At 39.7% G+C, this 13727-nt stretch overlaps 1 protein-coding gene across 1 annotated transcript in view; it reads right to left on the bottom strand.

The window, feature by feature from the left end:
• TMCC1 (transmembrane and coiled-coil domain family 1) overlaps positions 1-13727 on the bottom strand; it is a 118354-nt gene that overhangs the window by 80698 nt on the left and 23929 nt on the right. The window contains exons 3-4 of the mRNA XM_063426301.1: positions 13135-13188; positions 6574-7329 (exon numbers count right to left, since the gene is read on the bottom strand). Of these exons, the coding sequence (XP_063282371.1) occupies positions 6574-7107 (534 nt within the window). The 5' untranslated portion in view covers positions 7108-7329; positions 13135-13188. The remainder of the gene's footprint in view (positions 1-6573; positions 7330-13134; positions 13189-13727) is intronic.

Below are 13727 nucleotides of genomic sequence, written 5' to 3'. Positions count from 1 at the left end.
TCAGAAAGCTCTTATCAGATAGCCTTTATTAGTTCTGGTGTACAGACTGGCAGAATCAGGAAAAGCCAGCACCTTTACGCAGTCAGATCGCTCTAGGATCATCGTCTGAACATACACCTGGAGATCTGGGCATCTCCCCAAAAACATTTCCGGATAACTAAGAGAGTCAAAGCTGTAATTAGTTAAATGGGATCCAAGTTGAAGTCCTATATTGGGAGCTTTACAATTGCTTGCCTTATCCTGTCATTACCCAGCCTAGTCACCATGTGCTGGTTTGGAATGTAGGTTTCGGTCATGCATCATGGCCCTGCCAAGGTTTGTGAACTACAGTTCGAAAGATGGTCAGCCAATCGCACAGGGTCCAATTATATGTCCTGCTATTTTCCTACATTTTACGTAAGTTATCTGCACAGGCGGTCGAGTTCCTTATGCAGGGCTTTGTGATGAGGCTCTTAGGCAATTTAAACATTACTGAACGACAAAGCTATTTTGATGCAAATACCGTTAGTTTTTTCTAAAGTTTTTTTCTAAAGGCAATTGTTGCTGCTTTTTAAAATGCAATTACACAATATTTTCATCAAAACACCTTCCGTCAAATTATGGACATCCTGGAAATCTATCCACACAGGCGGGGTGTAAGCACTAAGTTGTCAGTTATGGTTTCAAAATTCATGAGAAAAAAAAATTAAAAATTAAAAAAAAAAAAATACTCACATTCTAGAAATCTATACACACATATATAAGTGGGGGGGGAGGGGAATCTATATAAGAGCTGAGCATAAAGGTAATCAGGACAATAAGGTAAAATTACAGCATAGTTTCAGTTTAAGTAATCAGAGAGCAATAAATATCTAAAAACTGATTTCTTGGAAGCAGGAACAAAGTTGTGAGATAGATCTGACAATATGACATCATTCGTGTTTTATATCCCTTTATCAGCAGGGAGATTAGACTAGAGCCAGGAATATACAGAGCTAAAGTCAACTCAGCAAATAGTTTGTTGCAAGGCCCCGATATACATAGGCTAAAGAAGAAAAAGAAAAAGAAAATATAATACACACACACACACAATACCAAACAATTTTGCACACCAGCTATCCCTTGAAGTGTTGCCTGGTGCTCGACTGCAAAATGAATAGATGAATGAAAAAAAAGCCAGCACTCTAGGTCTTGTGGCAGTAAACAGTATAGCACTGCCAAATAAGTTGGTGTTTTATTAAGGATAATAGCAATATTGATGATATCAGATTATCATGCAGCAAACTGTATACACGGTCAGCAGATGGCCTTACATGAAGCCACAGGTAGTGGCGCTATTGAGCTCAGTAGTCACTGCACAATTCAAAGCCATCAAAAGTGACTCACAAAAGAACAAAGGGGAAACTGCCCACCCCTGGGTGACTTGAATGTTAGGAACGCTTGGCATTCATGGAGTCGCTGTAAAAAATTAGATGTGGGTAGCCATAAACGTCAATGTTAGGGGTCTGCATCACACAAATAAAACGAGATGTGTTCTGAAAATCCCCATGAAATAAGATGCTTCGAGCCATCAATTTCAAAGCGTCAACATCTTCAATCACGCTAGAATAGTTACACCAAGCAGAACAGTAAGTGAAACAAATTCAGGCAAAATGGAATAAGTGGTAAGAAGAGCTTACAGTCAACTCACAGCATATTTTGAATTATTGTTTGTACAGCACCCACATATTCTGTAGCGCTTTACAATATTATAAAGTGGGAAATTTAACAATATAGATGACAGTTACAAAATGTTACAGGAACAATAGGTTGATAGCTCAGTGCCTCCGGTGCAATGCTGATATTTGTGTTCCATAGATAAACAGCATATCATGCTTGTGATCCATCATTATATAACAACCATGTTATTAAAAGGTGACGGTCATGCTAACTTGTCTTTCTTTGCTAGAATCCTTGCATTGGATAGTCTTATCACTCAATGTGTTTCATAGATTATAGCATGAAATTGAAGCCACCAAATCACACCACTCAAGGTGGCAGCCACCCAAAGCACTCAGCTTAAGCACTGCAACAACGAAGGTCCCTCTATCTTTAGAATATTGCATTACCTTCCAAGAATCTCCTCTCAAACAGGCTTTTAGTGCATGTCCACACAGCTTTATCAATCACACACACTTTGTAAAGGTTACCATGCCCCTCCAGATGATTATTAACTACAACCCCCATGATTCTCTGGCTATTCTATTCAAAGTATCATGGACGTTATAGTTCAGCAACATCTAACAAGGTCAGAGTTTAGAGAACATTGGTTTAGAGCAGGGGTGGGCAACCTGCGGCCCTCCAGATGTTTTTTGGCTATATCTGCCATAATGCTCTTAGGGCCATAATGCTAGCAAAGCATCAAGGGAGATGTAGTCCAAAACATTTGAAGGGCAGCAGATTGCCCACCCCTGGTTTAGAGCAATGGTAATGTCGCCATCTTTGGGGTGGGGGGTGATTAAAAAAAACCAAAAAAAAACACAAAAGGGCATGTGTGGAAGATGGAAGAAAGGTAAATAAAATAATGATTTAAATACCCCAGTAAGCAATATGTATACACCGAGAACCACACTAGTAAAACTTCTGATTGTTAAACAGCTGAGCCAAATTTTAATTTGCGATATTTCAATGATATTACATAAAAATAAAAAATAAAAAAAAATAAATCAATCTTGGAAACCCAGGTTCAAATCCCAGTTAGAGTCATGGGCAAGACACCTTATGATATACACCTGCCGACCTAAAATCCTCAGATTGAAAGTTGTGTTTCAGTATGGCTCTCTTTACAATTATAAAGAGCTATGGCATATGTTGGCGCTATATAAATGATCATAATTCACTTGCATTAGCAGCAGTTCTGTTCATTACTCACATTGTAGAATGTTTTTTTTTTAAATCTTCAAGACATGCCAATGATGGATATGCAGACAACGTTTGTAGGACTATTCACCCTGCAGATAACCTAACCCTTCACATACTAATGGAACAGATATTAAACCATTCTAACTGTGGGACTTAACCACGGAATTCCTACATCATCCTAATAAGCTTTTACCAAACAAAATGGGGAAGAATTAAATTGACTGGTAGGAAAAGAATTCCCACAATAAAATCACTCCTATTGATCACCGTACTCTCTCCTGAGGATTTTACATCCTGATGCATGAGAAAATAATTACAGCAGGTTAAGCAGTACTGACTGGGTCATTGCTCTATGTACACAGCTCCAAACTGAGTATTGAAAGCTTGAGAGGTCTTTTGCAAGATGGGAGTGAGATCATGCAGAACATAAAGAGAATGTGGAAAACACAAATATCCTGTGGGGTTATTCACTAAAGTGAGAATTTTCATAAATTCAGATGCATATTAAATTTAAAGGACTAAGCAGCCAAATTGGAACCTTATTTTTTACCAGTTTGGCTACTTTGTCCTTAAATTTACTTTTTTTACTTTCAATTCCTGTCAATTCTCACTTTAGTAGATAACTATAGCTCCAAGGAACATTAAGAGTGCAATGTCAGTGATTTAACCAAGATAAGACATAACTCTGTGCAACTAAATACCTGCACTACAAACCTCCCTCCTGCAACTGTAGGTAAACAAGAAAATGACCTGCCAGAGGGCCCCATGCAGGCAGTTTATCTGGATTTACAACTGAAGGTATTTTCTAGGGCCAAACTTGGCTGTGAAGCAAAAGGAGGTCAATAACTCTCAATAGACTGGATGTCAGAGAACACATACCATGGGAAAAACAGGTTATTAAGTTACACCTTTTCCAGACTACCTATGGACTGTGCGGTCAAATTACAACAGAATGTACTTTCAATTAATTTATAGTTTTCCCCTTTAAACTAGATATCTGGCCACTGTAAAGGCTGTATGCAAGTGCCACTAGCCACCACATCAAGGCTAAATGTGCCACCCCACAATGGCTACCGCATGGTTATGAATTTTGGGAGATTTAGGGTCGCCAGACGGGGGAGCTTATGAAAGTTGCATAATTCAGGGTGAATTTCACTCCGTGAAGTAGGTATTTTGTATTATGCTCTTAATGCTTGGCAAGAGACAATGCAGAGTTCAGGTAAGCACATCTCCACACATCTGCTGGAGCTTTTGTAAAGATATGTAACTGAAAGTGGTACATTTACCCTAGGCAACCATCCACCCACACCTTCACTTGGAAAGGCCAAGTATCAAGATTTAAGAAAATGACCATCAACCTACCAATTTCTGGCCAAATATCAGCACTATGGGAAAGCTGGCCACTCCATTCGAAGGGGGAATTGTTCCCCTTTTAAAGTTATATCCATGTGGATACTCCAACAAGACAGGAGGATCAAACCTCCGCTTAATAACTGGAACTGGAGTTCTTCAATGCAAGATGGAGAACCGAGCCTAGAGACACCCAATTCCATTACTGTCTAGTAATGAGATTCAGAAAGCTGTTCAAAAAGTACTCCATCGGCTGCAGAGTAATGGGCAGTGTGATACCCTGAGCTAAGCGTCTTTAAAGCCAAGAAAAACACAGCCATAAATATGCTTATTCTAACTTAGAACATATGAAACCCATATGCCACGGGTGTTGTCACATGGACTGCCTCACCAGCGATATTGGACCTTAAAGGAACACTATAGTCACCTAAATTACTTTAGCTAAATAAAGCAGTTTTAGTGTATAGATCATTCCCCTGCAATTTCACTGCTCAATTCACTGTTATTTAGGAGTTAAATCACTTTGTTTATGTTTATGCAGCCCTAGCCACACCTCCCCTGGCTATGATTGACAGAGCCTGCATGAAAAAAAAACTGGTTTCACTTTCAAACAGATGTAATTTACCTTAAATAATTGTATCTCAATCTCTAAATTGAACTTTAATCACACACAGGAGGCTCTTGCAGGGTCTAGCAAGCTATTAACATAGCAGGGGATAAGAAAATCTTAATTAAGCAGAACTTGCAATAAAGAAAGCCTAAATAGGGCTCTCTTTACAGGAAGTGTTTATGGAAGGCTGTGCAAGTCACATGCAGGGAGGTGTGACTAGGGTTCATAAACAAAGGGATTTAACTCCTTAATGGCAGAGGATTGAGCAGTGAGGCTGCAGGGGCATGTTCTATACACCAAAACTGCTTCATTAAGCTAAAGTTGTTCAGGTGACTATAGTGTCCCTTTAACTGTGTCCACGGTTACATGTTCCTGTCCTACAACATTCTTCCACTGCACAACTGCAGGGAATGAGCACACTGGAAAGTTTAAGGTCTGAAGAAAGGTTTACCTTATAAATAAATGTTTGTTTTTTTTTGTTTTTTTAAAAAGGCATCCCTGAGGCAATATGGTAACATTATATAACCACATACAGGACCAGTACAAAGAGCTCACCAGTGACCTGTTCATTAACAAGAATGGGCAACCTGAACAAAAATTGTTGGAAACAAGGATACACAGTAGATACATCTATTCAGAACTGAAGGAAGAGAAATTTCACCTACAGAAGATTGTTTTTTTTCTGTTGCAACTGGGAATTATGTGGACACTGCAGGCATCCAGACCACTTAAGCTCATTGAAGTAATCTGGGTGCAATGTCCCATCCCTTAACTCTACAGTGGTAATTATTGCAGTTTCTGAGAAGCTGTAATATTTACCTGCTAGGGTTAACTCCTTCTCTAGTGGCTGTCTTCCACTAGAGGGACTTGCGGGTGCTTAGATGACTTTTGGTCGTCTAAATGAAGCTGGACGTCCCAACGCTATGCATGAGGACTTCCAGTGTCACCGGATTCCCCATAGGAAAGCACTGATTAATGCTTTCCTATATGGAAATCCTAATGGGAGCGCAGCCTTTGGCGCTGGATTCAGGGAAGTGATTGAATGGGTGCAGGGGAGGAGGCACTGTAGTGCCAGGAAAACAGCTTTGTTTTCCTTGCACTATAGAATCCCTTTAAGTTGGGTTTTAACCTTCTTCAGAAAAAGATATGTGGAAGTTTGAACCAGAGTGTTTTTTTAAACTATGTAACTATAAATAAAAGAAAAGGTTATCACTTCAAGCTCTATTTCATGGCAAATGTCAAGCAAGTACATAGACGCCCTATGTAGATTACTGGGGTCATGTCAATACAACAGCAGGCCAATGTGTGAGTCATGGAAATATAACTTGAATGATTGAAGTGTGCAAAACCTTACAACAGGTTTGTTGACTATGCACAATACAAAGCTTTGCTCACAATAGTGAGACATTCTGTGCATGAAGTCTACGACAGTCTACAGATAAACCTGTATGCTATGTGATTTCCTTTAGTCTCTCCTTCTTAAAATATGCTAAACACTAAATTAAATATCACACCAACCGTCCACTCAGTACTGCAATATGAACAACAAAAAATTGTTTAATTCTATACTATGCACTAATAATAACACTGATCTGCGGATTCCTTTCCTGGCGATTACAGTAAATAAATGGAAGGAGGCGGAAAGCAGACAAATACTGAAGTTACTCACTTCTTGCAGCTCATCTATGACACCTCAGACCTTCACTGACCCTTTATTTCCACAAGGCCCTTACCTTCTCAGCAGAGTCCTCTCCAGACAAGTAGGAGACGCTGGATACGTCAAGGGCAGCAGTGGCAGTGTGGGCATCTGTGGTGGAGGAAGAGCGTGGCCGAGCAGGTTGAGATAGAACAGCCATAATGTCTTGTGCAGAGCGGCGGCCAATTTGTGGGCTTCCTCTTGTGTTTGAGGCAGTCTTGCCCTTACGGTTCTGTGGTAAGCTGCTCCCTCTCCTCACCTTGGGTGGTACTCTGATCTGCTGCAAGACACGATTTAGGGCAGTGGGTTGAGCAGCCCCTTCAAGCTCTGCAGTTTGAATGTGCTCTGGATCTACATCTTGTTCTGGCTGAGCTTGCAAAACATCATGTGGTGAGACAGAAGAGCGGCGTCTCTGGGGGTGGAAGAGATGCTTCAGTCCCTGACCGATCACATTGATGTTTTCAAAGTGTGAACCCTTGGGAGTTTTCTGATCTCCATCTACCAGCCTTCTCAGCTCAGAACCCCCAGGATCTGCATCATCGCAGATGCCGTCACTGACAGAGCCCTCCATCAGACGACACCAAGCATGACCCCCCCCTGGTGTAACAAGGCTCAGCTTTCCGGTGCTCGAGTTATTTCAGCTTGAAGTGGTTGGAACAAACCCATAAGATAGGAGGACACCGGTGTGGTGGAGTCATAGGAAAAAAGAAGTAACAGCCATCATAGACAGGTCAAACATGGAAAGGGTCAGGTTGGGGGGGAGGGGCTTATTTTCAGACATCAACACAGAGTTCTGAGGGAGACAAAAAGACCGTTTTAAGGATACTCAGCCAGACAAAATTCCTAATAAAACATAAGCTTCAATACCTCATATTAATGATTTTAAAGACTAGAGTAAATGAAACCTTTAGTATCAGATACTGCTCTCACACTTTGTTTCTCACATTGGGTCTAAGAAAAAAAACAAACACAAAAAACACAATTTAAACACACCTGAGATTTACTGAATGCCTGGAAGGGATAAAAAAAATAAAAAATAAAAATTACTATATTGCTTTTCATAAAAGTATTCTGGCATAGAATGGAAAATTCCATAGTCTGCAGTCCTAATACATAAACATTGCAAACTAGCACAGAGTTAGCAGGCACACACAGTCCAAAACTAGTGTAGAGTGTACAGACACACATTACCAATAAACAAAGTAAAAGATAAGTCAAACTAATGCATAGTATAAACACACACTCCGCACTAGCACAGACAGGAAATACAAAATCATACAATGCGAATTTGTTAACCATTAAAAGACCACTATAGTGCCAGGAAACCACTCGTTTTCCTGGCACTATAGTGCCCTGAGGGTGCCCCCACCCTCAGGGACCCACTCCCGCCAGGCTCTGGGGGGAGGAAGGGGTTAAACTTACCTCTTTCTTCAGCGCCGGGCGGGGAGCTTTCCTCCTCCTCTCCTTCCTTGCGACGTCATCGGCTGAATGCGCATGCGCGGCAGGAGCCGCGCTCGCATTCAGCCGGTCGCATAGGAAAGCATTTACAATGCTTTCCTATGGACGCTTGCGTGCTCTCACTGATTTTTACAGTGAGAAGCACGCAAGCGCCTCTAGCGGCTGTCAATGAGACAGCCACTAGAGGTTTTGGAGGCTGGCTTAACCCTCAGTATAAACATAGCAGTTTCTCTGAAACTGCTATGTTTATTAAAAAAAGGGTTAAACCTAGCTGGGCCTGGCACCCAGACCACTTCATTAAGCTGAAGTGGTCTGGGTGCCTAGAGTGGTCCTTTAACCCCTTAAGGATCAAACTTCTGGAATAAAAGGGAATCATGACATATCATACATGTCATGTGTCCTTAAGGGGTTAAAGCAAAACAATTAAAGGATCACTATAGGGTCAGGAACACAAACATGTATTCCTGACCCTATAGTGTTAAAACCACCATCTAGCCCCTTGGGCCCCTCATGCCTCCATAAATATAGTAAAAATCTTACTGTATTCAAGCCTGAAGCTGTAACTCTGCATGCGGTTTACCTCAGAAAAACAAACAGTCTGTTGACATCATCAAAAGTGGTAGCCTGATCCAATCACAATGCTTCCCCATAGGATTGGCTGAGACTGACAAGGAGGCAGATCAGGGCAGAGCCAACATGATTCAAACACAGCCCTGGCCAATCAGCATCTAATCATAGAGATGAATTGAATCAATGAATCTCTATGAGGAAAGTTCAGTGTCTGCATGCAGAGGGGGGAGATTCTGAATGTTTGGATAAATTTTAGGCAGCCATGACCCAGGAAGGATCTCTAACAGTTAGCTGAGGAGTGGCCAGTGAAGTTATCACTAGGCTGTAATGTAAACACTGCATTTTCTCTGAAAAGACAATGTTTACAGCAAAAAGCCTGAAGGTAATGATTCTACTCACCACAACAAATTCAAAAAGGTGTAGTTGTTCTGGAGACTATAGTGTCCCTTTAAAATCATGTGGGTAGTCATTATCTACAGGAATTTGTTCTGGATTAAAAGAACAAACCCCCCCAGAATACTATAAGGTTCTATAAATGGCTACTGCCCGCCAAGCTAATTCACCATGCCCTTTATGGCAATCCTATGAAGCCACCAATCTAAAACAGTTACTCCGAACCTTTAGTGCATACTTTACCTGGACTTCTATGGATGCACATGGCTTAAATAAGCTTTCCAAATCATTCAATACCTTGAAAAACTTTCCAAATTATTTATCTCCAAAAATTCCAATAGACTTTAATGGGGACATGTGTATATAAATCATTTGGATTTATATACACATGTCCCCATTAAAGTCTATGGGGGAAAAATGCTGCAGTAAGCATATAATGGCAGGAGCCAATCAGAATCTGTCTGTCTGTATATTAGTTTCCGACATCGCAAGGGAATAGGTTGATAGTTCTAAATTTCACACTTAGCCCAAGGAAAAGCAAAATGTTTGACAAATGAATATACCAAATAAAAACCGCATGACTAATAAACACTGAGGTTCTTGGTTTTATTAGTGCTAATGACAGACATTCATGAACAAAATAAAAAAAAATTGAAAGAAAATATAGCACCTGACATTTACATGCCTCAAGACTGGCCAGTTTGCCATGTTAGGCCCAGGGTTCATCCTGAGTGCCAATAATAAAACTAAATCTGTACAATACCGGTAGTTAAACATTTCATGATAATAAGGGAGGCAGGGAAAACACGAAAGGTTTTCTCTGTAGTTTCCATTTCTGAGAAATGATGCAATGTTTTTAAAGCAGAGAGACCCAGGACAGCGGGACAAGAAGGCGATTCAGTTTGTATTTAAAAAAAAAAAAAAAAAAAAAAAAAAAAAGTACTAATGCACAGAAAGCTTTATGAAAAAAGAAAAAATGTAAATAAAAATTTAAATAAAATAAAAATTAAAAAAATTATAAACTGAATGAACCATAAAAAGATTTGCTGTGATTTTCTCAAGTTTTTCAGTAAACCAGAAACCTAACCAACAGTTCATGTATCCAAATGGGAGGAAAAAGTACTCAAACTTTTCCTATTAAACCTGTCAAACAAAAGGGGCAGAAACCTATTTAAGTTACTTCCTCTTCTAAGGCAAACTAAACAATACAGTAAGAAAATAATGTAAATGATGTGCTTAATTATTAGCCAGAAATTAAACGGAGGTCACTGGATCGTGAGCATAGCTTCACATAACCTGGACATATTCGCCTGCAGCTCTATACTTAAAACAATGTCCCTGAGTTTACATAAAGACGAAATCTTAATGAACAACTTTTTTTTATTTTTTAAATTATATAATTGTTTAAAGGGCAACAGTCACCTTAAATATAAATTTCATTAGGTTTAAAAAAAAAAAAAAAAAAAAAAAAAAAAAGGGGGGGGGAGGGGGGAGGGAGAGATCCTCCTCCTCACCGTTTGTATGTCACAGAATCCTTCAACCATATACATACACCCTGGGTCAGAAAATGGACAGTTAGTCTCTATGGTCTTGTCTGCTTCACTCCCTGCACAGATGTGTTGAAGTCCATAGAGACTAACTGTCAGAATTTAAAAAACGGCCCGATTCAGGGAAAAGGACTATGGTTTAAGGATTCTGGCATATACTAAAGGAAGGGATGAGTTCTCCATTTCTTTTTTGTACATATACTTCATAAAAAACAAACAAAACAAAAAACACACCAATCTATCCCTTCAAAACTTGAAGGATTATTTGGTTTTGGAGGTGACAGTCTTTTAATTGTTCTCCACCACATCAAACTGCACTCAATAACCCATAATGTCAAAGCAAAATAAATATTCATGCCAATGTATTTAAAAAAAAAAACAAAAAAAAACACAACCCCATGAAATATCACATCCGCCATCCATCGCTGCAGATATTTTCAAGCTCTATCCGGTTAGATGGTGATAGACAACATCTCTCCAGGAGTTAGGGTCAAGTCTTAGTACTGGATGGGCCTCTCAAAGACATTCAAAGAGTTGTCCCCAAACCACTCTTGCGTGGCCTGGACTTTGTGCTTATAGCCCTTATACAGTTGTGATTTTCAGCTGTTTGGGGCCTTAAGTGCTCTGGACCATGTTTTCATCAACGCTATCTCTATGTTTGAGGCATTCAGATTTCCTTCAGCCATGACCAAACCCAGTCACTGAAAAATATCCCCACAGTACGATGCAAACACCATCAAGCTTCAATGTTGGGATGGCATTAAACAGGTGATTAGCAATAATTGGTTTCCTCCAGATATAACTATGTCGAACAGTTCAGTCTTCATTTCATCAGACCAGAGAATCTTGTTTCTCATAGTCAATCATTTAAGTGCTTTGTTTTTAAATGAGAAAAAAAAACAAAAAAAAAAACTCCAAACAGGCTTTTATGTGTCTCTCAATGAGTAGGTGTTTCCATATGTCACATCACTATTCCACTACTCGTTTTTCTGTTTCCATATGTCTAGTCAACCACAAAGGCTCAATCGGTGGTTGTCCTTCTGTAAGTTTCTCCCACCTCCACACATGTTTAGGTTACCTCTTACCAAACGGGACCTAACACGCATGCACGGCAAGTGCATTAGGCTCTCCCCAGAAAAGCATTGCCTCGCTGCATTTCTATGGTGTTTTCACTGATGCTAAACTGATGAAGAGCATGAGGATGTCTAGCATCGTTTAGAGTCAAACTCCGTTAGGCAGCCACTAGAGGTGCTTCCTGGATTCTGATAGACCATCACTAAAGACAGTCTTAGTTCTTCAAAAAACTCATTGCAGTTTCTCACATGTTTTACATTGCAGGACGAAGGGGGGCAGGGACCGTGCACCCAGACCACTTAAATGAGATTGGGGTGACTTGTGTCCCTTTATTTAAAAAGAAAAATGTTTTGTTTCTTCCAAACGTTTTCCATTTCAGGAGTATGGAGGCGACTGTGTGCTTGAGAAAATTTTAATGCAGCCATTTTTTTTTTAAGCCATTTTTAATTTTTTTTTTTTAAGCCTTCCCTAGGATTTGTTCCTCTAGTCTACCCAATTCAGTCTCTGCACACATTTTCTTTGACCTTACGTCTTGGTTTCTGCTCTCATATTCTTATATGCTTTTGCAGATTGAGGCAGGTGTGTGCCTTTCCAAATCATGTCACATCAATGAGATATAGAGATATACACACACACACACACACACACACCGTATATATAAAAAATAAAATTAGAAAGAAAAAAAATTGTAGCATAAGGCTGCAAACATAAATATGTGAACAAAATAAAGGGGTCTGAATAATTTCTGAATGCACAGTACTGCTTGTAGGTATTTATTTCTAGCATGCTGTGTATTCAGACCCCTTCCATCTGAAAGCACTGTAGGGCACAGATTAGGCTATACCAGTGCTTTGAGCAGTCCTTCATGATGTATACGTATTTTAAAAAAAAAAATTACTAAAAATGTCATTAAGTAACAACACCCAATATTTAAATTGTATTGGTGTTACCATCCACTATTGCACCCAAAAATAAAGTGAATTGTCACTCAACCTAAGAACTGGCTAAGATTTGTCAGCTAATTCCAGGCACTCCGTATATTTCTATTACTATAGCATGTATGAGGTCACTTGTATGCAAGCTTGCTAATTTCTCACAGGGAACACGGACAGTAGAATTAAACCTGCTTATTTATACAGATTTGCAGATCAGCATCAAAAAACCCAAAGCACGCACATCAGCAAAGGGTTAAACGCCAGCAGTAACAAATTAGGATCCTTGACTACCTGGTTTCTGGGGTTTCGCTACATTTGACAAAGTGCAAATCCTGTACATGTTACGTGGCAAGCACAGAGCTTCAAGTGCATGGTTTAGGAGCCAATAAATCTGGTAAACTTGGGCAAAAACTTGAAAGTTTCTAATTGCAAATGTGTTGAGTTGAATAAAAGGCGGCACACTGTTGCCAAGTCTTCCCAGTCTATAGCAGATCAGGAACTCCGCAGCATTCTATATAGATTTAACACAACAGGATAACCTTTCGTACACAGCCCACGTAGCCTACACAGTTCAATCCGGTTTAAAATAACCACACATTGAATTCTGCAGATTTGACTTACTTCCGTGATTCCTTAGTGCTTCCTCTTGAACCATCATTTCGTACCAGGGATTCCCTGCCAGAATGATAGAAACAGATTATCAAAACAAAATTATTTTTAAAGCAATAATCTCAATGAATTACATCCCCAGGAACCTTCGCTATTCCAAAATAAGCAAACATCTGGCAGGGAGTGATTTAACTGAATTTATCCAACAGACTTGTTTTATTACAAAAGAAAGAAAGAAAGAGTTATATCAATAAATAGGTGTGTAGGTCAATATAATTTTAGGAGGGAGGGTGAAAGGGAGTGTATTTACTATGGCAGAAACATTAAAAGGACACTCTAGGCACCAGATAATGCATTGGTATGGCAGAGGTGGCAAACCTAGGATGGACATATTGTAAAACAAAGCCCCACTTACATTCCCTATACCTATATGATCCAGCACCTGTCCGACATGGTGGGAAGTTACATTTTCTGCCAGAACGCCATTCTGAAAACACTACAGGTTCTCTATGCATGTTCCCATAATAGCCAGCCATGTCCCGCAGAGTGCAGGTTCTTGGTGCTGGCCAAGCAACAGTACTCTTTGTACAAGACCATTATGTAAA

Source organism: Pelobates fuscus, chromosome 7 (assembly GCF_036172605.1).
Source record: "Pelobates fuscus isolate aPelFus1 chromosome 7, aPelFus1.pri, whole genome shotgun sequence".
In the NCBI taxonomy this organism is placed as follows: Eukaryota; Metazoa; Chordata; class Amphibia; order Anura; family Pelobatidae; genus Pelobates; species Pelobates fuscus.
This window is presented reverse-complemented; position numbering and strand designations above follow the sequence as displayed.